A 24,735-nucleotide genomic window follows, 5' to 3' on the forward strand; every position below is an offset into this window, starting at 1 on the left:
ATTACCTACCCAAGATACATAAAAGTCTGACTTCCCCCCCGGGGCATCCCATAGTCAGTGGCATCGACTCTGTGACGTCCCGGGTGGGGAAATATATTGACTTTTATCTACAGCCCTTGGTACAGAGGATGCCATCCTATGTGCGGGACACTAGGCAGGTAATCAATATACTTTCCAATTTTACGCCCACTCATGGTATGTGGATGGTGACGGCAGATGTGTTGTCCCTGTACACGATTATCCCTCATGAGTTGGGTTTGGGTGCAGTCAATATGTATCTGAGTAGAGATTCAGGTTTGCCCAGTACACAAATTTCATTCATCATGGAATTATTAGATTTTGCAACCAAGCACAATTATTTTTGGTTTGGGGGCCAGTTCTACCAGCAGGATACTGGAGTCGCAATGGGCGCCAAGTACGCTCCGTCCCTGGCCAACTTGTTCATGGCCCATTGGGAGGAGGATGTCATCTATGGCCGCAACAGACCACATTTGGTGTTGTGGGCTAGGTATATAGATGACATCCTCCTCCTGTGGGACGGTCATGAGTCTGATCTTGTCGGTTTTCTGGAGTCTCTTAATGTTAATACTAGGGGAATCCATCTAAACTACGAAATTAGCCAAAATAACATCACCTTTTTGGATTTGTCTATTTCGATACGAAATGACAAGTTTGTCACCAAGACGCATTTTAAGGCCACTGATAGGAACTCCTATATACCAGTTGACAGTTGTCATCATGAGTCCTGGTTGAAGGCTGTTCCTAAAGGGCAATACATGCGCCTACGGCGTAATTGCTCAGATGATGGTGACTTCCTTGCCCAGGCCCAGACTCTCACTGAGAGATTCCTGGAGAAGGGTTATGATCCGGAGTCTCTCAGTGAGACTCTGGAGGCGGTTGGTAGGATGGACAGATTAAGTTTGTTGACGCCTGGTGCTCGTGGGGGGGCACTGATGTCAATGTCTGTCCCTCCTTTATTACTACTTTCTCCAACCAACACATGGGCATTAAGAAAATTATACAACGTCATTGGCATATCCTACAGAATGACCCTGTATTAAGGAGAATTATGGTTGAAAAACCTCGAGTCATCTTTAAAGGGACACCAAACCTTCGTGATTTGGTTGCCCCAAACGTTATTGAAGCACCCACTAAACAACCAACTTTTTTGGAACAACTAAAAGGATATTATAAATGTAATAGGTACCAAGTGTGTCGCCTGAACTGTATTAAGCGGAAAAATACCAAAGAATTTATCTCTACCAGTAATGGGAAGACTTTCAAAATTAGTCCCTTTGTCTCCTGCACGAGCACTGGGGTTGTTTATCTGCTCCAGTGCCCGTGCGGGTTACAATATATTGGGCGGACCAAGCGTCCTCTGAATGTTCGTTTGAACGAGCATATTGCCAATATACGCAAGGGCTTTGATAGACACTCAGTCTCCAAACATTTTCTGATAGCCCATAACAAAGATCCGAGGAATATGATGTTTTTAGGGATTGATAAGTTCTCCCCTCATTGGAGGGGTGATCCTTTAGTACGAAGCATCTCCAGAATGGAGATGTCATGGATCCATAGAGTCAGAACATACACGCCGTACGGACTCAATGTTGATACTGATGTCAATGCATTCATTGACACAGCTTGAGTATAAAAAATAATTTATTTATATCATAATTTGGATATTTAAATTATACTCATTATACCACTTTCTGGGGATGATAGGTTTGTTTTCTATAGGAATACTGTAATATTGATGGTTTCACTATCATATACTCCTTATATTGCCTATTAGTATCCATTTGGTCAGTATTAAATTGGCATATGTGGATGCCTGTTTATTTGACTATTCAATTGAATGGTTGAGTATCACAGTTATGTGACTGGCACCTATATGCCAATATGGATTAGACATGTAGCCTTATCTTTGGGTGGCGTTATTGGTCACCTATTGAATCAAATGTATTAATTTGTTTATAATTTTTATTGTACTGAGTCATTTGTTTGACAATATTTGATTTTAATAAGAGTATTATTTGGGTGACTGTGAGGTATCACGCTTCCTGTGACTGACATTTACATGATCTATTTAAAACTTAGCACTATTTGTGTTCGCCAGTAGATGGCGCTAATAGTACTTGGTTTACCATTTAGTTTTTATTTTGTGTGGGCATCATGTACAAACCTGATGCTAAGGCGATTATTATATAGTTTTTATATGCATTTGCATTAAATTTTTATTTAATCCCCCTACGAAGTACCTAATACAATATTGGCGGTTTGTCAATCCTATGTGACATTACTGCCTTTCGATCTTCGGAAAGATGGCGGATTGATCCGCCCCTGGCGGTCACATGGGGCGTGATTCCTGGTGTATTTAAGCTGTGTCGTCAGCACGCCGGCCGTACCTTGATAACGTCATATCTGACGAAACGTGCGTCGGTCGCGGCGTGCTGACGTCACTGCTCTGTGTTTGAGGACGGGCGAAGGAGCCGACCGGCCGGCGGCTCGCATCCTATCCACGCTCCCTACCTGCAATTTTATGTGAGTTGCTCTCTTTATCGTGAATAAATATTGTTGGGTTTTACACTATCGATTGCCTTCTGTCTCCTCTTTGGTTTGGCTGAACTTGGAGCAATCGACATTGGGACATCCAGAGGACTCACAGAGACTGTTTGGCTTGTCACTTAATTTAATCTGGTAAGCGGCAGTGATTTTGGTGTTGGGCTCCATCTTACCTTGGCTGTCTTTCCACACGGCTGCACTTACTTTTTTGAGTTATGGCACACACAGAAGTCATTTCTGAGATTGTTTTTGCGTGCTGAGATTTGATTCTGTATCTATACTGGTGTGGTGGCTGTCCCTTTCATCACAACTGGTGGAGGCTCACTATCCGGGTGTTTGTAATATAAACATACAGTATTACGCTATGGATATGCAATTTTTTTTCACATGTATCTGATATAACATCGGGAGAAACTCCATTATCTCCGAATTTGAGACTGCTGGACCCACTTCACCTGGTATCTCAGGGCGAATTCCCTTTCCTTGTCTGGTAAGGAGATCACTTATCTGATGGTTTACATTCCTATTGAGGATTTCGGACTACTCCTGTTACTTGGGACAGCCTTTGATCATTAGACGTTTATTGGACATTTATATGATTTGACATTTATGCGGATATTTGCCAACATCACTTATTAGCGCGACTTACCTAGCCTATATGCCTAGATCTTTGCAATGCCCATGTCATATTTACCAAATGTGAGTGCTTTTATACTTTTAACCTAATAAATACTCAGAGCCTACTGCAATTAGAGACGCCTTGTCCTTTTATCTTTATCACTTTCAGAGCAGCTTCTCCTCTCCAGTGCTGCCGAAGTGCAGTGTCTCACCTAAAGCCTGTTGTATTCCACGGAAGTGCCCATACAACAAACCCTTTTTCTGTGTCTATGCTAAAAGCTTTTGTGACTAACAAGTCTTATGCCTAGCTACTCCTGCGGAGCGGAAGTCAATACCCATTGGTGACGACTGTATGAGTGGGCGGCGACTGTCGGAGGACGTAAGAAAAATGCAGATTTTGGGCCTGAAGATTAGATAAAAGCCCCAAAACATACATTTTCTGAAAGCAGAGTCCCTGGAGAATAAAATGGTGGTAATTGTTAAGGTGTTCCTCGTACACAAATGTCACCTTCATATCCGAGTTTATTTTCTCCTTTCCCCATTTTCTATGGTGTGATCTTTTCTACAATACTTTGTTATAATAATGTAACACGTTGTGTATTGTACACAAATTATTACCGACTCCGCTTCCACATTCCAGACAAGTCATTTTCCTGACGAGTTGGATTTCTTCCTTTACCATTTTATTCATTTTTTTTTTTTTTTTTGCACTCTTGTTAAAATTAAAGTTAGAATAAAAAATATATTGAATGAAAAAAATTGTGTGTGTCAGTGCAATGATGACAGACTTCAGTATCCAGAAACGGCTGGTAGGTGACACTTCCATATACAGCCCAAGGAAGTGACAAGAGGCCCCTAGGAACCTTTGGAGGAACCCTGGCTGAGAGAGGCTTGACTAGGCAGTCATATATTATTATTATTATTATTATTATTATAATACAGGATTTATAAAGCGCCAACAGTTTGCGCAGGCTCTACAATGTTAGGGCAAATAGTACAATTACAATAAAATTCAATACAGGAGGAATCAGAGGGTCCTGCTCTTTAGAGCTTACAATCTAGGAGGGAGGGTCAAGTGATACAAAAGGTCATAACTGTGGGGGATTGGCTGATGGAGAAAATAAAAGTACAGTTGTTAGGTGGGGGCAGAATGTGCTTCTCTAAAGAGATGAGTTTTACATGCAGGGATTGCAGCAACAGTTCTGCTGACCGGCTCAATTGTCACAAAGCAATCGCACCCAGCACGGGTCCCTGCCTGGGACCTACCAATCACCTTCTGGGAGAGGATGGCCCCTCCTCCCGTGCTGGCAGCCAAGAGCGTCCCTCACTACGAGCAGAGCGACCTGCGCGCGCATCTCCTGAGCGCAGGCGCAGAGATCGGTGCCACGTCACGCTCCTCGGAAGTCCTCTACGTGCAGCGCGTACTGCGCATGCGCAAGGGACTTCATAAGGCCGGGGAACGAGAGTCAGTCCTCACTTCTCTCGAGCCGAGAGAAGAGGACGGACCGAACCTGCAGCAGCTGGACAGATGATTCCCTACCAAGATTTTCAGCAAAAACGTAAGTTCCAACGGAACTCCTTTTAAATACCCACAATAAAACCTTGGGCACCAGAATCACTTCATTTCTCTATTATTGCTCTACTGTTCAAGCACTATAATAAAATATATTAAATACTTTGGGAACCGGCACCATAGTCACAATATGCAAATACAATCTATTGATAACCATTGTTAATAAAACGGACCATATACATGATCATATATTACAATACATTATATATAGATCAAGAATTGGCCCAGTGTGAAAGGAAGAAAACCCACCTCCAGAACCGTGGAAATTTAACCCTTTCAGCCGATATACCTGTAAGTGTAGACATCTCACACCTTTTTCAATACCTGAGACCCATTTTGCCAAGTCTCATTAATACAACAATACTCCTCATATTAACCCAGGCTGTATACAGGACACGATTCCCGATGTGATTGCAATCTTGGACAAGGGAGCTCTGCGCAGAATTAGCGGCTACACCCGTGTATGTACCTATTCCATTATTTATTTTATACATACTTGATGAAACTATACCGAGAGGATCTAAAACAATTATGTATATTTCTCTCTCAGATTAAAGACTGAATAACCCAAAATGCTTTGAAAAAGGCCCATGATAGAGCCGAAACGCGTCAGAAATTGGGGTTTTTTTGGGGACACACTGTCCTAATCAACATCTATTGGGAAACAGACAAAAAATCCTCACAAATGTCACAAATGCACTACTGTCACTGATTCTTTGGAATCAAACCCTTTTATTTCCTTCACACTTGGGGTCTTCCCCCCAAGCACATTGTTCACAAATTGCCTATATATGTAAAACCAACATTGTAATAAATTATTGCGTTTTTATTTTCACAATACATTGCTTATTGTTCATTTACCCATTTGCACTTATATTCACTTGCCCATAAAGTCCCAACCTCCTGGTTTGAGGCGCCAGAAAAACCCTTCCATATTCCTTCATAGGGACGGTGGCAGAACCTACTTTCTATGTGAGCAAAAGAAAACCCTCCCCCCCCCTCGCTAAAGAGATGAGTTTTCAGGGAACACCGAAAGATAGTCGACAGATTGGGGTAGGGAGTTTCACAGCATAGGAGAGGGTTGGGAGAAGTCCTGGAGATGGGAGGAGGTGACAAGGGAACTAGAAAGCAGAAGATATTGGGAGGATTGAAGAGGATTATTTGTTTGGCATATTAAGACCAGGTTAGTGGTGTAGCTGGGGGCGGAGTTTTGGATGGCTTTGTAAGTTACTGTTAGTATTTTTAATATAAATTTGTTGGGTGAGTGGCAGCCAATGGAGGGATTGGCAGAGAGGGGTAGCAGATGCTGAGCGTTTTGTAAGGTGGAGGAGTCTGGCAGGAGCATTCATGATGGGCTGAAGGAGGGATAGCCAATGTAAAGGTAAGTCAATGAGGAGGGAGTTGCAATAGTCGAGGCGAGAGATAACCAGGGAGCAGGGATGGGTAAATGGTTTGGCTTAAACATCGTCCATTTGGGTGTTCGCCCAACACCAGAAATTTCTCTGTGCATGTTTTTCTTTTCTTTTTTTTTTTTTAACAATTTTTTTTCATTTTTGATACTATCAATGCAAATGTATTTTTTTATTTTTTTACAAAATATCATTTTTAAAGGAGCAATGATTTTAATTAATGCTTACAATGAAAAAAAAAAACAAAAATAAAAATTCCTTTAAATATAGTGCATGGGGAGTCCCCTTAGTCTGCCTGTAAAGTGGTGTATCTGTACTGTGTATAGAACCTGCTACAGCAAAACTGACATTTATAAAGAAAAAAAATATGACATTTAAACAATCATTCTCGGTGACTTCAACATCCCTGTTACTACAAACACTTCTGCTACTTCTAAATTTTTTAGTCTAACCATCTCATTTGGCCTGAAGAAATGGATACACAATGGATAGAGGCTTCTACTCACTCTGGTGACAACACCCTCAGCCTTGTATTCTCTCACCTATGCACTCCATGCATCCTCTACAACAATCCTCTCCCTCTCTCTAAACACCACTAGGGATGGGCGAGCGGTTTGGACCAAACATAACTTCAACCCGAAATGGCCCCTTGAGGTGTTCGCCAAACACCCGAATTTTCTGTGTGCTCTGCGTTTCTTCTATTTATTTTACTATTTACATCCTGCCGAGTGCACAGTCAATAGGTTGTTAAGAAGCGAGGCCCGGGAAACCAGCCACGGCGTCCTTAACAACAAATGAGTCATCAGCTGTCAGCAGGCTTCCCAGCAGACAGCTGAATGTAAAAAAAATTATTGTTGGCAAAGAAAATAAAAAATGGGGAAAAAAATGGTGTGGGGTCCCCACCACCTATCCCAGGCCGCATCCATACCAGGCCCAAAAAAGGCTGCATGCTTGGATAAGGGTCTGGTTTAGATTTTGAGGGTAAACCCCACGCCAATTTTTTTTTTTAAATTGTGTATCTTCCCCCCAAAATCTATACCAGACCCTTATCCAAACACACAGCCTGGCAGGCCAGGACAGAGGTGAGGACAAACGAATTCCCCCCAAACCATACCAGGCCCCATGCCCTCAACATAGGGGGGGGGGGTTCTTTGGGGCAGGGGGGTCTGCAGGGGGCTTATCAGAATCTGGAAAAACAGGTGACAGTTTTTAAATAGGTAAGGGGTTAGAGCCACCTGGTGATGTCACCTGGTGGCCCTGCCCCTTATGATGTCACTGATCCAGCATGCAACCAGTCAGTTACAATACAAGGGGGCGGGCCACCAGATGATGTCACCAGGTGGCCCTGCTCCTTACCTTTTTAAGAACTGTCAGACTATCATTCCTTGAAGGTGGGCGTTGTGAATGACGATTAATCTACATCGAGGGACATTGTTTTTTTATTCTTTCTATAAAAGGAATTGTGAAAAGTGGGCTCATAGCCTCATTTATTTTTACAATGTACCCCAAACTCATTCACATAGGGGGGTGGGATCTGGGGGCCCACTTGTTAAGGTGGCTTCATGATTCTGATAAGCCCCCTGCCTGCAGACACCCACAACCACAGGCCAAGGTTGTGGGGAAGAGGACCTTGTCCCCATCAACATAGGAACAAGGTGCTTTGGGGTGGGGGGCCGAGCCCCCCCTGCCCCAAAGCACCCCCCATGTTGAGGGTATGTAGCCTGGTATGATTCAGGTGGGGGCACTCGCTTGTCCCCCCCTTTCCTGGCCTGCCAGGCTGCATGCTCGGATAATAGGGATGATCGAACTTTTGAAAAGTTTGGTTCGACCAGAACACCGAACTTCCCGAAAGTTCGGGTCTGGATTCCAGAACCCCATTGAAATCAATGGGACCCGAACTTCGGTAATAAAAAACACAATTTTGAAGCCCTAAAACCCAATAAATGCCCCTAAAAAGTGCCTAGGGTTCTGGGTCATGCCCCAGGGACTATTAATCACACAAAAAAAAGTTCTTAAAAATTGTCCTTTTTGATAGAAAGCCAATTATTGAAAAAAATTATTGAAAAAAAAAAAAAAGAGATTTCTTTGGATTTAGTGTCTGGGGGGTCTAAAAAGTGTACCTGTGAAGTTTCAGCTCTGTAGCATGTCCAGAGCCAGAAAAAAAAGATAATTTTTCTTAGAATTTCAATAGCGCAGGGATGGGGCTACGCTCCTTTCACACCTGGGCGTTTTTGTTTCAGGCGTTTATTGGGCATTTTTTGGGCGTCTTTGGAGGCAGGCATGACATCTGAACTTCTGTGTAGGGGTATATATACACACACACATATATGTATATATACACATACACACACATAGGTGTGAAAGTAGCGGAACCCCATCCCTGCAAATAATTTTAATTAGCGCAGGGATGGGGTTCCACTACTTTCACACCTACAGTATATGTGTGTATGTGTATATATACATATATGTGTGTGTATGTATACCCCTACACAGAAGTTCAGATATCATGCCTGCCTCCAAAGACGTCCACAAAAAAGCCCAATAAACGCCTGAAACAAAAACGCCCAGGTGTGAAAGGAGCGGAGCCCCATCCCTGCTCTACTGCAATTCTAAGACAAATTATCTTTTTTCTCTGGCGGTCACCCTGACATGGAAGAGTTTCGTCACCCTGGCATAGCAGTCAGTTAGTTCACCCTAAACTACACTACGGTCACCCTGACTCTTGACACTTTCCCTACAGAAACTAGATTATTGAATCTAACTATAGTGGTATATAGTACCCTAACTACACTAGATATCCGTTTCCTCACACTAATAATTGCTAAGTGACACTGGAGCAGCAGTAGTAACAGAACTGCTTCCACTCTATTCCACAGCCTCTCTATTACAGTGCTAGAGATTTGGCGGGGCTATGTTATATACTGGGCGGCATATTCACTACTGATTGGCCTCTGGACCCCCCTAGTCACTCCAATCACATTCCTAGCATCCTCCTGCCCCCTCAATTTGCTTTTACTGATGTTTCTGGTCCAATCACAGGCTTTTAAACCCCAGTTCCTGTCCCATTGCATTTTGGGCAGTTCTGGTTGCCGAATTCCGAACTTTTTCCGCAAGAAGTTCGGAATTCGGCCGAATTTCGAACAGTCCTATTGGATAAGGGTCAAGTATAGATTTTGGGGGGACCTCATGCCATTTTTTTTTTAAATTTTGGCATGGATTTCCCCTTAAAATTCATGCCAGACCCAAAGGGCCTGGTATAGATTTCGGGGGACCCCACACCGATTTATTTCTTCCCGTCAATTTTTTATTTTTTACATTCTGCTGTCAGCGGGGAAGCCCACTGACAGCTCATGACTCATTTGTTGTTAAGGACGCAGTGGCCGGCTTCCCGGTCTCACTTCCTAACAACCTATTGACTGTGCGCTCGGCAGGATATAAATAGTAAAAAAAATGAAAACACCGAGCGCACAGAAAATTCGGGTGATCGGAAGTTATCCTCCGCCCAAACCGCTCGCCCATCCCTAGTGGTGTTTAGAGGGAGGGAGAGGATTGTTGGAGAGGTTGCATGGAGGGCATAGGTGGGAGAATACAAGGCTGAGGGTGATGCCACCAGAGTGAGTAGAAGCCTCTATCCATTGTGTATCCATTTCTTCAGGCCATATGAGGAGGTTAGACTGAGAAGTTTGGAAGTAGTAGAAATGTTCGTAGTAACAGGGATGTTGAAGTCTCTGAGAATGATTGTGGGGATTTCAGAAGAGAGAAAGTAGGGCAGCCAGGCAGAGAAGTCATCAAGGAAAGGTAATACCGGTCCAGCGGGGCGATAGATCACAGCACTTCTAGAGGAGATTGGAGAAAATAGACGTACAGTGAGCTTCAAATGATGAGAGGGAGGAGAGTGGAGAACCTGGAAGGTGTTCTGTGAGGATAGGAGGATTCCCACTCCACCTCCCTTGTGTTCCCTAGGTCTAGATTTACACCTACTTCATTCATCTTATGGTGTTTATCAATAAATGAAGTAAACTGATCCATGTGAAAATTCATATACAACATAAAGTGCTTTGTGCTCAAGATGCTGTTCCCTGCAGATCCACTGCTTCCACTTTACACATACTTCATTATCTTATAATATTTTCTATAAAGTAAAAACCTGTGCAAATTCATGTAATCATACAATATTTTGTGCTCAATATAGTGTTCTCTGCAAGTCCACTGCTTCCACTTTGCATCTACTTCAACAAAGTTCTGTTGCTCCAAAAAAGTCCACAAATGAATGAAAAGTTGATAAGGTGTGAAAGTGCTCCCTGCTCCAAACTGTGCCAGCTGTAATGTAGCCACGCCTTCTTCCACCTCTTACACACGTGATGGTGAGGGCGCCCCCTTAGTAGTGCTTCCCCACTCACCAGAGCAATATGACTCCCAGCTTTTCAGCTACCAGAGTCACAAACATTCTTCACACTCTCCTCACCTCCGATGGCACAGGAACTGGATCCTCCTCGCTCACTCCTGCAAGTCTGCTGCGCTTTCTGTCAGTCTCCCTCCTAGACTCGGCTTCCTCCTCCGACCGCTGTTCCAGCAGGAGCTCCGCCTCTTCATACACACTCAGGGAGGAGAGAAAGGGGAAGGATATACAGTACATACACACACAGCACAAGGCCGTGTTCACACTACCAGACGGTTCTCAGTGCTGCAGTTTCTCTGAGCTCCACAAGGTGGTGATCTCACTTCTACCCAGACAGGAAGTCTCTATGGAATACAGACAGGAAGTGATGTCAGGTACAGAGGACGTTCCATAGAATGTAGAGGGAGACACTGCAGGATCTGGCGGCAGAGGTAATAAGTAGATTAACCCCTTCAAGGGGATCAGTTGATGATTAATATATCTTGCTTCCAAAGCTAACCACACATGGATGGAAATGTGACCGATCCCTGCTGAACCAGCTGAATTTCCATGTATCTATGGTCACCTCCCCTCCCCCACATCTCCTTCATTATGTAAGTCATGCTGAGATAATCTCCCATTGGCTGAGCAATATTCTCATTTGTCTCTGAGCTCCTTCTTGCTATTCCTCGTCCTGCCTGTTGTTTCCTTGGATAGATTTTCTGTGTAGTGACCCCGGCTTCATCTCTTGGATGCGCTCGTCTGTTGCTTGTCCTGACCTTTATCCTGATTCCTGGATCTCCTCCTCATCTCTCCTCCATATCCTCTTACACAGCTTTTCTCCACACCTGCAGTGACCCTGGGGGGATGGGAACTTGGCACCAGCATGCAGCAAAATCCATCCCCACCATTAGGAGCTCTGGAGAAAATTGTCTGCTATTTACACTCCGTTCCTCCACACGTCACCTGCTCACATGAGAGATTACTTTCACAGAATCCTGACAGATTTCTGTATGGTAAAGGTCAAAGTTTACTCTTCATTTTAGGAAAAGTGGGAGGCACCCAGAAACAATGATTTGGTTTGCATGGGAGCCTCAAATAGAGAGCCCCTCCAATCTCCCCATCCAAATGTCCCTCCATTCAGAGTCTATGTGTCCTATGACATCACACTGACCTCACAGCTCCTCCCCCCCCAATGTCCATCCATCTGGCTTTTTTTTCTCATGCTCTTAGGATGTGGGCGGACCCTTGGCATCCTCACATAAAGTGGGTCTGTTGGTCCTGCATTGTATGTAATGATGTCAGAATGCCTGCAACAAGTTTTTACTCTGCTTAGTGTGGGGTTACTGTGTGGGTAAATTATACCTCAGTCTGAGGTGGGGCTTTAATCAAATGGAAACCTGAATAGTGAGGTGAGGAGGATTCTGGGAATTTCATTTGATTTTACTATTTGTGTTCAGATCTAGAGTTTTCCTCCTGTGAAGTCTGGAGATCATATGACCATCACATTGCCTCCACCTCCCTCCCTGATAGAATAGAGAAATACAAAGAAGATTCTAGAAGTCCCCAGAGAGATCACGGAGGAGAGGTGAGCGGTGCTGGGAATTCTGGGACATTATCCAGTAACAGACAAGGGATGTGTCTGGATGGTGACTGTATCATTGTGTGTGTCAGGTTCCTATAAGGTGTCAGGATGTCACTGTCTATTTCTCCATGGAGGAGTGGGAGTATTTAGAAGGACACAAGGATCTCTACAAGGACGTCATGATGGAGAATCAGCCGCCCCTCACATCACCGGGTAAGAGAAGACTTTATTGTAAAGGAGAGAGCAGTACGGAGGATCCACCTAGATCCCCCATCATCTGATAAACACATAGAAACAATGTATTCAGTCAGTGTGTGTGTTTCCTACAGATGGATCCAGTAATGGGAACTCACCAGAGAGATGTCCCCGTCCTCTGTATTCTCGGGATTCCACACAGGAAGGTCACACCATCCCTCACCATCATCAGGTAGATGAGGAACAATCACTGATAGTATCATTAGGATCTGTACATTATCTGCATTGTTACCATTGATGTCATTTTTATTATATATTCAGAGTGGAAACCTGAGAGATTCTAAAGTTGAGGTTAAAGAAGAGATAAAAGAGGAGGATGATGAGGATGGGGTGATGGAGGAGTCAGAGTTTCTAAAAATACACAAAGATCTGTACCAGGACACCATGGAGGAGTCATCCAGCTACAGAAACCCACCAGAGAGATGTCCCCGTCCTCTGTATTCCCAGGATTCCACACAGGAAGGTCACACCATCCCTCACCATCATCAGGTAGATGATTGACAATTATTGGTAGTTCTGATTTATACACAGCATGTTTGTTACAATGAATGTTTTATTATATATTCAGAGTGGAAACCTCGGGGATTATAATATTGATGTTAAAGAAGAGTATAAAGAGGAGGATGAGGAGTATGGAGTGATGGAGGAGTTTTCAGAAGGACACAAGGATATGATGGAGCCACCTAATACCAGGAACCCACCAGAGAGATGTCCCCGTCCTCTGTATTCCCGGGATTCCACACAGGAAGGTCACACCATCCCTCACTGTTACAAGGTTGGTGAGACAGAGATTATAAAACACAGACTCATGGAGACAATGTGTGGATTTTTATGTGATGTCACAATAATAAAGCTTATATTTTACAGATGATATTCTTTCATTTTCTTGATTTAGAGTGGAGATCCAATCGATATAGAATTTGAGGTTAAAGCAGAAGAAGAAGAGATGTATGTGAGGGATGATCAGCAGTCTATGGAGGAGGATGGAATAACGGGGACATTTATAGAGGAGGACACTCCTACAGAGATCAGCACAGGTGGGTCATTAACACTAAATACATTCCTCCACCCATACTGCTCACTGATTGGTCCAGAGTAGGGGGGGGGGCTGGGTGATATTAGCCTGTAATACCCTGGTCACTTTCCTGTGCTGTGTTTCCCATCCTGTATTTCTCTCGGATAATCTTCCTTCTCTGTGCTGCAGACACATTTTATGTCTCTAGACTGGATTTATGAAGATTCTGGGGTTCAGCTGGTAGCAAAATGTTGATTTTCACCATAGACGTTGCTCAGCCTAGACCCCTGGGTCTTCTGCCCCATGCCCAGGTCTAGCAAGATCTCTGACAGAACAATCCTCCCGGGGTTACTTGCTCTGTTATTTGCTGGCTGTGTTGGGTGGAGGGATATGTCTGTATAGTCTCACACCCAAGTCACTGAGTTCCTTTCTTTTTTTTTATTGAGCCGTGTATATTCTATCTATACAATGCACACACTGTTACACACAAAAACTTGAAGAAAAGACATGAAAAGACACGCACACTGGTGAACAGTCGCAAACAGTTTTACAATCCACAGTAAACATGAATGAGCCACAAATCCACCCTTCTCTTGTCACGGAGAATAAGCTGACAGTGCGCCACTCTGCAATTCCAGGTGTACTCTCACCTCTTCAGATGGACCCCATTGCTCCATACCAAGAGGACACACCCAGCATGAAATCACACACCTTCAGTTACATGTAGGCGGAGCCTCCTCTTTAGGTAGTCAGCTCCTGCTACTAGAGATAAAGAGACTCCATAGTGCTCACTGTTATATTTATTACATGGATAAGAAAAGCACTCACAAGGTTAAAAAAGCAATCCAGTATTGAATACACCCAATCACTGCAGATTCCCCAAGCATCAGTCTCAGTGTAACTTGAGGGCACTCCGCCTAACGTGATGATGTCCTCAAACCACTCCCATCTGATGCGTTGCATCCTGATTGGACTTCCCCAAAGATATATATGGTCTTCAGGATCAGTCCAATCTCCATCGTGGTTGTTCTCCCCCCCATCCTCACTCTCTGACCTCTGGTGGGGCTCAGCCCTGCTGTTATTCATGACTAAATCATGGACTAAATAAGGAAGTGCGGGACTTTTTATGTTGGGAAGATGGCAATGAGTGATAGAGGGGGAGGGAGTCCTATAATCCCCTCATCACTGTCACTCCTATAAAAGACAGTTCTCATTGTTTCCTCACTCTCTGACTAAGGTCCATGAATAAAGAAATGAACTGGTAGGAGATCAGAGGACCCATTTACTAGTTACCTTGAGGGGGGAATTGTAAGATCCTCAGAGACAAAGCTGTCTGATGTGGGTGGAGTCCTGGTTTAGGGGAACCAATCTGCTCATGTCTAGTAATAATCTTTATATTTCTATTTTAGTAGATGGACGGGAGATGAGGAAAACCTCAGAGGATTGTCTCACTTTGTCTCCAGACTGTAAAGTAGAAGATGAGGACATCACACAGTATAGTCCAGGAGAAAACCCGGCTACCTCAAATGTCCATCCGGCACCACACAGTGTAGATGGACCATCGTATTCCTCTTATCCTGAGGAACCTCAGACTGTGAGGGACATTGCCAGACCATCGTATTCCTCTTTTCCTGAGGAACCTCAGACTGTGAGGGACAGTGCGGGACCATCGTATTCCTCTTTTCCTGAGGAACCTCAGACTGTGAGGGAGGGTGCCGGGCCATCGTATTCCTCTTTTCCTGAGGAACCTCAGACTGTGAGGGACGGTGCCGTCCTTACAACAGATAAGAGGTTCTCCTGTGCTGAGTGCGGGAAGTGTTTCAGTTTTAAATCCAATCTTCATGTGCATAAAAGATCTCACACTGGTGAGAAGCCGTATTCCTGTCCTGAGTGCGGGAAATGTTTTGCACAGAAGTCCGATCTTTCCAGACATCAGAGATTTCACACGGGGGAGAAGCCATATTCCTGTCTTGAGTGCGGGAAATGTTTTACACAGAAGTCTAGTCTTCACAATCATCAGAGCTCACACACTGGTGAGAAGCTTTATTCTTGTCCTGAGTGTGGAAAATGTTTTTCACATAAGTCATATGTTTCCACACATCAGAGATTGCACACGGGGGAAAAGCCATATTATTGTTCTGAGTGCGGTAAATGTTTTTCATGCAAGTCACTTCTTTCCACACATCAGAGATCGCACGCGGGAGAGAAGCTGTATTCCTGTCCTGAGTGCGGGAAATGTTTTTCACAGAAGTCCACTCTTTACAGTCATCAGAGATCTCACACTGGCGATAAGTCTTATTCCTGTCCTGAGTGCGGGAAATGTTTTTCACAGAAGTCCCATCTTTCCACACATCAGAGATCACACACTGGTGAGAAGCCGTATTCCTGTCCTGAGTGCGGGAAATGTTTTTCAAAGAAGTACACTCTTTACAGACATCAGAGATCTCACACTGGTGAGAAGCCGTATTCCTGTCCTGAGTGAGGGAAATGTTTTTCAGAGAAGTCCAATCTTTCCAAGCATCAGAGATTGCACACTGGTGAGAAGCCATATTCCTGTCCTGAGTGCGGGAAATGTTTTTCAGAGAAGTCCAATCTTTCCAAGCATCAGAGATCTCACACGGGGGAGAAGCCGTATTCCTGTCCTGAGTGAGGGAAATGTTCCTCACTGAAGTCCTGTCTTCCTGTTCATCAGGGGTCCCACACAACCCTGGAGGTGTATTAGTGCCTTGAGTGCGGGAAATGTCTTCTATATGAATGTTGGTGGACATATGGGGAAGAAGCACACCCTGATATACACCTCAGATATACTCCATGGCTGATCTTCATCATGTAAGAAACACTTCATAAGGAGATCAGAGATCACCAAAGACATGGATGAAGTGTTGTCTCGTGTTGGCAATTGATAGCAGGAGAAAAATAAAAATGGAGTCCTTACCTTTCATTGGCTGAGTACATTTTGTGCGGGAAGATTTCACAAACACTTACAGATCTGGTTGTTATAAATGTGTTGATGAAATGTGACCCGCATTCCCCCAGTCATGGTGAATTGGGATTTCCTATAAAGGTCAATTCCATCTGGTGGCCATAATGTGCTTTCCTGACAGATGTCAATGGCAGCATACGTTTGGGTAGCCTCGCCCTCGTTCCTCCCCCATGAGACCCCACCCCATAAATGTTCAGGATAAGCCAATGGCTGCGTTCCTTTTTTGTCCTCCTCACTTATAGGACCATTTTTGTATGAAGTTTTCCTACCTATTGGAAGCATTGGTGGGCGGGTCTGGTGCTGGGCAGCTGTGCGGGATGTCAGGAGCTTCCTTTGGTATCCAGAAGTCTTCCAGGATGTCCCGAGTGGTTATTGAGTCCCCAGCTATCAGCGGGGTGGTGTTATGGCACACATATGTAGAGGATCCATGCCTGGAGAGTGGGCCCTGCCATCGGCGGCCATTTGCATTGGCTGGGAGCCCAGCTGTTAGCGGGTGGCCATTAAGTGTTAGACACGTGAAATCTGTTTCGGTGCAAAAACAAATTCCAACAAATTTTTGGTTATTCCTAGATTCGGATGTATCCAAATCTCCAAATGAAATTGTAATGAATTTTTTTGAAATCTGTTAAAATTGGTTTTGTTTATTTGTTTTCTAACGAAATTCCAACTTTTCAGAATGATTCAAATTCGGATCAGACAAAAAAACGATCGACCATACCAGGCCACAAGTCCTCAACATGGGGGGGTGGGTGCTTTGGGTAAGCTATGCCCCCCCACCCCGAAGCACCTTGTCCCCATGTTGATGGAGACAAGGGCATCTTCCCCACAACCGTGGCCTGTGCTTGTGGGGGTCTGCAGGTGCAGGCAGGGGGCTTGTCATAATATGAAAGCCTCTTTTACCAAGGGGGCCCCCAGATCCCGCCCCCCCCATGTGAATGAGTATCGGGAACATATTACCCGTACCTATTCACCAAAAATTGTCAAAAAGTAATAAAAACACACACAAATTTTGAAAAATCCTTTATTTAAAAAAAACCTACTGCAGGCTCCTCCTCCATACATAGGAAAAGGGCGGGGTCATCTGTCTACATCACCTGGAGGCACTGCCCCTTCTGGCCTCATGGATCGGTGCATGCTGGGTCCCTGACGTCAGAAAGGGCGGTGCCACCAGGTGATGTAGACAGGTGGCCCCGCCCCTTACCTATATAAAATATGTGAAACGGGGAGCCTGCAGTAGGCAGAGGGTCTCCATGATGGCGAGAGCTTCTCTATTTATTTATTTTTCCGGGTGCGGCGGGCTTTGTGATTGATGACGGATCTACATCGGGGGACGCTGGTTTTTATTTTATAATAAAGGATTTTTCAAAAATTGTGTGTGTGTTTTTATTACTTTTTGACACTTTTTTGGTGAATAGGTACAGGTACTATGGTCCTGATACTCATTCACATGGGGGGGGGGGGGTCCCTTGGTAAAAGGGGCTTTCAGAAAACGACAAGCCCCCTGCCTGCAGACCACCACAAGCACAGGCCACGGTTGTGGGGAAGAGGCCCTTGTCCCCATCAACATGGTATGGGGTCTGGTATGGGTTAGGAGGGGGGGTCTTGCTCGTCCCCCCTTTTCTGACTTGCCGAACTGCATGCTCAGGTAAAGGTCTGATATTTATTTTGGGGGACCCCACGTCAATTATTTTTTTTTACATTTTGGCATGGTCCTTGTATAGCCTGGGGGGCGGGGGGAGACCCCTTGTCATTTTTTTAAACATTTTCTATTGCCGGGCAATGCCGGCATTCTTTTCTTTCCATTCATCTGTCATTGGGGAAGCCCACTGACGGCTGATGAGTCGTTGGTTGGTAAGGATGCGGGCGGCCGGCTTCCCAGCCCCCTGCTTAACAACCAGCTATTCTTCACTCAGAATTCCAATCAGTCGATTGTTTCTCGACCAATCGGAATTTTGATCGTTCTGATAAGTTTGAATTCTTTAGATTAATAAACTAAACAAATTTTAGCGAAAAGGAAAATAAATTTAACGAAAACTAAACAAATTCCAAAACCAAACTAAAAGAATTCCAAATTCCAGAATGAAATGAAATTAGTAACATAATGAATCTATCCGAAACTAAACAAATGTTTCCATTCTGCACATGTCTCCTAAGCGTGCCCAACCCAGATATAGCAGTTGTGTTCCTGCCTCTGGGATCCGGGTCGCCCTGCGGATGCTTCGATTGCCCTGTGGAAGAGGTCCGGGACACGTGAGTATGTTTGGCTTGAGGTCCACAGAAGGGAGCAGACGCCATGTGGGCTGCTAGGAAGTAACCAAAAGGAAAACATATGGAGAGGACTCTGCTCTCTGGGTGATCGATGTGCATTGCAGCATCTTATCAAAGTTTGGTGCAGTCGCCTACCTTTGTCTTCTTTTCTGTCCTGAGGAGAGAACTGTTTGTTGAAGCAAGGTTTGCCCTCTGCGTAGCGGTACCCCCGCAGGAGCCGCTTGGATATTGGTGTACCCGGGCCTCCCACTGATTACTCCACAGCCAGATACAGGGTATTTTCACACAGCCAGGTGCACACACTCTTCCGCTCGTTGTCTCCAATGACCAGTCTAGGGGATGTGTTTTTATGTTTTATTTGGAGAACTTGGATAGGAGAAGAAAAACCAGAGCCAACATGAGAGTCCCAACATCCTATCTGTTCAGAGAAATGGGAACCTACAGATGTTCACAAGGAACCACTGTCATAGGTGTGGACTTTAAGGGCACAGCATGAGACAGATAACAACTCCATGGATTTATCCTAAAATAACATTTATTGATTTATCTAAAACCAGATCTCAATAAAATGAGGAAACTGGCCCCAAACTGAGCTCAGCTCGTACACAGGAGATCAATGTCTCCTACTAATTTCACTCATGTACATCATACATATATAAGGATAAGTTGGTATATATCATAAGGTTCGTGTAGGTATAGATATTTCCTCTCTTCACTTAGATGTAACATTTAGTGACGGCCATGTACTTTTTTACTGAATATATCTTATTACTGTCTCCAGACCTAAACCCTATTGAGCATCTGTGGGGGATCCTCACGGAAGGTGGAGGAGGGGAAGGTCTCTAACATCCACCAGCTCCGTGATGTCATCATGGAGAAGTGGAAGAGGACTCCAGTGGCAACCTGTAAAGGTCTGGTTAACTCCATGCCCAAGGGGGTTAAGGCAGTGCTGGAAAATAATGGTGGCCACACAAAATATTGTCACTTTGGGCCCAATTTGGACATTGTCACTTAGGGGTGTACTCATTTTTGTTGCCAGCGGTTTAGACATTAATGGCTGTGTGTTGAGTTATTTTGAGGGGACAGTAAATTTACACTGTTATACAAGCTGTACACTTACTACTTTACATTGTAGCAAAGTGTCATTTTTTCAGTGTTGTCACATGAAAAGATAGAACAAAATATTTACAAAAATGTGAGGGGTGTACTTACTTTTGTGAGATACATATGTCTTGGATGGGATGCGGATAAAGCAGACTCATGGCGAGGATTCCATCAATTCAATTTTTAGGGCTCTGTTGGATCAGCTAACTTGGAGGCAGAGGAGGGATCAGATAGACCCTGGATTTCTCCATAAAGAGTACCTGTCCCTGACAAAGCTATCACAAGGGATGTTCCTTGTGGTAGCAAAAATGTAAAGGTATGTGATGTATGGCCATCCATGTGAGGTATCGCCATCCATGTGAGGTAGTGGTGCACTGAATTTTCGGCAACCAAGATTTTCGGCTGAAAATGGGCCTATTCCATTTCGGGCGAAAATGGGTTAAAGATGCCGAAATTAATGATGGCCGCCGCGGGCGCAGCGCAGGTTTCTAAAGTCCTGCCTCTGGCTAGTGGCTCGCCTCCCGGTGATGTCACTACTATGACTATGTGTATGAATGAACTAACACACCGGCCGGGCGGGCGAGCGGCCGCTAATACCTATAACTAAGTGAGCCCTTCACTTCCCTATCAGGCGGGTATCTCCGCTAACAGGGAAGTGAAGGGCTCACTTAGTTATAGCTTTTAGTGTGTTAGTTCATTAATACACATAGTCGTAGTAGTGACATCACCGGGAGGTGGGCCGCCGCCCAAAGGTGGGACTTTTGAAAGGAAGGACACAGGAGGAGCGGAGAGTTTGCCTGCTTGTGGCATGGAGGTGCCGACAAGTAAGGAGATTGCCATCATTGAGGGGGGGGGGGCTGAGGCAGGGTTACCAATGATATTTGTATTGTGCAGCATGAGGGGGTTAATGTATTGCCACTGCTGGTCACTGATGCATTAGTGACCGACCAGTGGCAGTTAATTACCACTGGTTCCACTAATGCAGCACAAAGGGGTTAATTAACTGCCACCGGTCAGTCACTAATGCTTCAGTGACCAGCAGTGGCAATACCTCAACCCCCTCATGCTGCATAATACAAATACCATTGGTAATTAAATTAACCACTTGCCAACCCGTCACTGTACATATACTGCGACAGGGTGGCAGCTACAGGTGTACGTCGCTGCCTGTTTCTGGTGTATGCCCCTCTTCTATCTATTTTTAATAATTTGGGGGGGGGGGGGGGAAGTCATTTTCGGTTTTTGGCCAAGGGCATCCTGCATTTTCGGTTTCGGCCTGGAATTTTCATTTCTGTGCATCCCTAATGTGAGGTATCGCCGTCCATGTGAGGTATCGCCGTCCATGTGAGGTATCGCCGTCCATGTGAGGTATCGCCGTCCATGTGAGGTATCGCCGTCCATGTGAGGTATCGCCATCCATGTGAGGTATCGCCGTCCATGTGAGGTATCGCCGTCCATGTGAGGTATCGCCGTCCATGTGAGGTATCGCCGTCCATGTGAGGTATCGCCATGAACATCAGTGTGAGAGAAGAATTCTACCAGCAGAGATCACATTTACCGATAAGCTGTAAACCTAGAAAGGCTTTTATAAGGGACACCTATGGATAATTTTAGGCTCCGTAGTTTGTCACAGGCGTGTGCAATTTTTATTCTTCACATTTTTGGTATAAATTTACTTGCCACAACATTATATTTTATATCTTACCGATAAAATGGGTATTCTATTGTATTTATGTGCATTCAAATTTGTGTATTATTTCCTGAAAATTTGATGTGGCAAAAAAATCCCCAATTTATTCCCCAGGGTCTCTGCTTTTGGAATATATTTCATGTTTGGGGGTTCTAAGCAGGGGAGGACTGGCAGCCTTAGGTCTGGGGGGCAAGTCCAGTCGAGTGGCCCATTGAACCACCGAATCGGCTCCCCATCCATCTGCACCACATTTCCCTCACAGAGAGATAGAGAGAGACTGCTCCACATTGCCCACACAGAGAAAGAGAGAGACAACCCCACATTGCCCGCAGAGAGAGAGAGAGAGACAACCCCACATTGCCTGCACAAAGAGAGAGACCGCGCTCCATTGCCTGCACAAAGAGAGAGACAGCTCCATATGATCTGCACAGAGAGAGAGAGAGCGCGAGAGAGACTGCTCCACATTGCCCACACAGAGAAAGAGAGAGACAACCCCACATTGCCCGCAGAGAGAGACCTCACCACAATGCCTGCACAAAGAGAGAGACCGCGCCCCATTGCCTGCACAAAGAGAGAGACAGCTCCACATTGCCTGCACAGAGAGAGAGACCGCTCCATATCATCTGCACAGAGAGAGAGAGAGCGCGAGAGAGACTGATCCACATTGCATGCATAGAGAGAAAAATCGCTCCACATTGCCTGCACAGCAAGGGAGAGACTGATCCACATTGCCTTCACAGAGAGAGACTGCTGCACTTTGCCTGCACAGATAGAGACCGCTCCACCTTGCTTGAACAGAGAGAGAGAGAGAGAGAGAGAGAGACCACTCCACATTGCCGGCACAGGGAGAGGGACCGCTCCACATTGCAGTTTCTCTGTGGAGCAGTCTGTCTCTCTGTGCAGGCAGTGTGGAGCAGTCTCTCTCTCTCTCTCTCTCTGTGTGGGCAGAGTGGAGCGGTCACTCTCTGTGTGGGCAGAGTGGAGCGGTCACTCTCTGTGCGGGCAGGGTGGAGCGGTCACTCTCTGTGCGGGCAGAGTGGAGCGGTCACTCTCTGTGTGGGCAGGGTGGAGCGGTCACTCTCTGTGTGGGCAGAGTGGAGCGGTCACTCTCTCTCTCTCTCTGTGTGGGCAGGGTGGAGCGGTCACTCTCTGCAGGGCCGGATTAAGAGCAATATGGGCCTGGTGCTGGGGATTTTGGTGGGCCTTAAGGGTTGTGTGTCGGCGTGCGCAGGCCAAATGCTATGGAAGTCCCAGGCTTCCATAAGAGCCCTGCATCAGTGTACGAGGTGCGCCCTGAGGTGACGTTGAAGGGCGCAGCTGTGCAGAGCTAACACAACATTACAGAAGCTGAATACCTGGCTTCCATTAGGACTGCCCGCAGTGCCCATTATTAATCCCACCACCCGGCCCAGGTGATCCATGCGGAATGCAGAACCGGTCAGGCCAGGGGAGACCTCTCCCTGTCGGCCCATTGCTTTCCATGCATGGCCTGTTCTTTTTGGGCGGCTGGGCCCAGGGTCACATCATTGGGTGGGTGTGGCCAAATTGTACATGGGGAGGGTCCTAAAGAAACATTGTTAAATAAAACCAGGAATGCATAACACACAAGCACAGGGTTAAGGACAGGAGAGAGTAATACACAGAATGCTGGGTTCAACACAGCGTAATACACAGAGTGCTGGGTTCAACACAGCGTAATACACAGAGTGCTGGGTTCAGGACAGCATAATACATAGGGAGCTGGGTTCAGGACAACGTAAAACACAGAATGCTGGGTTCAGGACATCATAATACATAGGGAGCTGGGTTTAGGACAGCATAATACATAGAGAGCTGGTTCAGGACAACGTAAAACACAGAATGCTGGGTTCAGGACAGCGTAATACATAGGGAGCTGGGTTCAACACAGCGTAATACACAGAGTGCTGGGTTCAGGACAGCATAATACATAGGAAGCTGGGTTCAGGACAACATAATACACAGAGTGCTGGGTTCAGGACAGCATAATACACAGAGTGCTGGGTTCAGGACAGCGTAATACACAGAGTGCTGGGGTCAGGACAGCATAATACATAGGAAGCTGGGTTCAGGACAGCGTAATACACAGAGCGCTGGGTTCAGGACAGCATAATACACAGAGTGCTGGGTTCAGGACAGCGTAATACACAGAGTGCTGGGTTCAGGACAGCATAATACACAGAGTGCTGGGTTCAGGACAGCATAATACACAGAGTGCTGGGTTCAGGACAGCATAATACACAGAGTGCTGGGTTCAGGACAGCGTAATACACAGAGCGCTGGGTTCAGGACAGCGTAATACACAGAGTGCTGGGTTCAGGACAGCATAATACACACAAAATGCTGGGTTCAGGACTGTGGAATACACAGAGCACTGGGTTTAGGACAGCATAATACACAGAACGCTGGGTTCAGGACAGCGTAATACACAGAGCGCTGGGTTCAGGGCAGAGTAATATACAGAGCGCTGGGTTCAGGACAGCGTAATACACAGGTTCAGTAGGAGGCTACTTGCAGGGTGCAAGGTTCAGGAGGAGGCTACGTGCATAGGGCAGGGCTATTACCCATTTTTTTTTTCTTCTGTATGTAATGACTGTATACATGTAATTTTTGTGTGTGTATTATATTTTGTCAGTATATGTGTGAATATTATTTTCTGTGTGTGGGTGGGTCTGTGTAATGTCACTCACCCGCAGCCTGTATAAAACATATACACCTCACATCACTCACACACCAGAGAGACACTACAGGAGATGGTGAGAGACTGCAAACCAGACATGGTACAGGAGATGATCAGAGTGCAGACATGGTACAGGAGATGGTCAGAGACTGCAGACATGGTACAGGAGATGATCAGAGACTGCAGACATGGTACAGGAGATGGTCAGAGACTGCAGACATGGTACAGGAGATGGTCAGAGACTGCAGACATGGTACAGGAGATGATCAGAGTGCAGACATGGTACAGGAGATGGTCAGAGACTGCAGACATACTACAGGAGATGGTCAGAGACTGCAGACATGGTACAGGAGATGGTCAGAGAGTGCAGACATGGTACAGGAGATGGTCAGAGACTGCAGACATGGTACAGGGGATGGTCAGAGACTGCAGACATGGTACAGGGGATGGTCAAAGACTGCAGACATGGTACAGGAGATGGTCAGAGACTGCAGATATAGTACAGGAGATGGTCAGAGAGTGCAGACATGGTACAGGAGATGGTCAGAGAGTGCAGACATGGTACAGGAGATGGTCAGAGAGTGCAGACATGGT

General features: G+C 45.5%; 1 protein-coding gene across 1 annotated transcript in view; it reads left to right on the forward strand.

The window, feature by feature from the left end:
- LOC309550236 (uncharacterized protein) overlaps positions 1-16,318 on the forward strand; it is a gene marked incomplete at both ends in the record, with an annotated part of 809,557 nt that extends 793,239 nt beyond the window's left edge. The window contains 2 exon segments of the mRNA XM_082250647.1: positions 15,223-15,803; positions 16,305-16,318. Of these exon segments, the coding sequence (XP_082106773.1) occupies positions 15,223-15,803; positions 16,305-16,318 (595 nt within the window).
- Positions 16,319-24,735: the final 8,417 nt, after the last annotated feature.

Source organism: Pelophylax lessonae, assembly GCF_965119305.1.
Source record: "Pelophylax lessonae genome assembly, chromosome: 3".
Taxonomy (NCBI): Eukaryota; Metazoa; Chordata; class Amphibia; order Anura; family Ranidae; genus Pelophylax; species Pelophylax lessonae.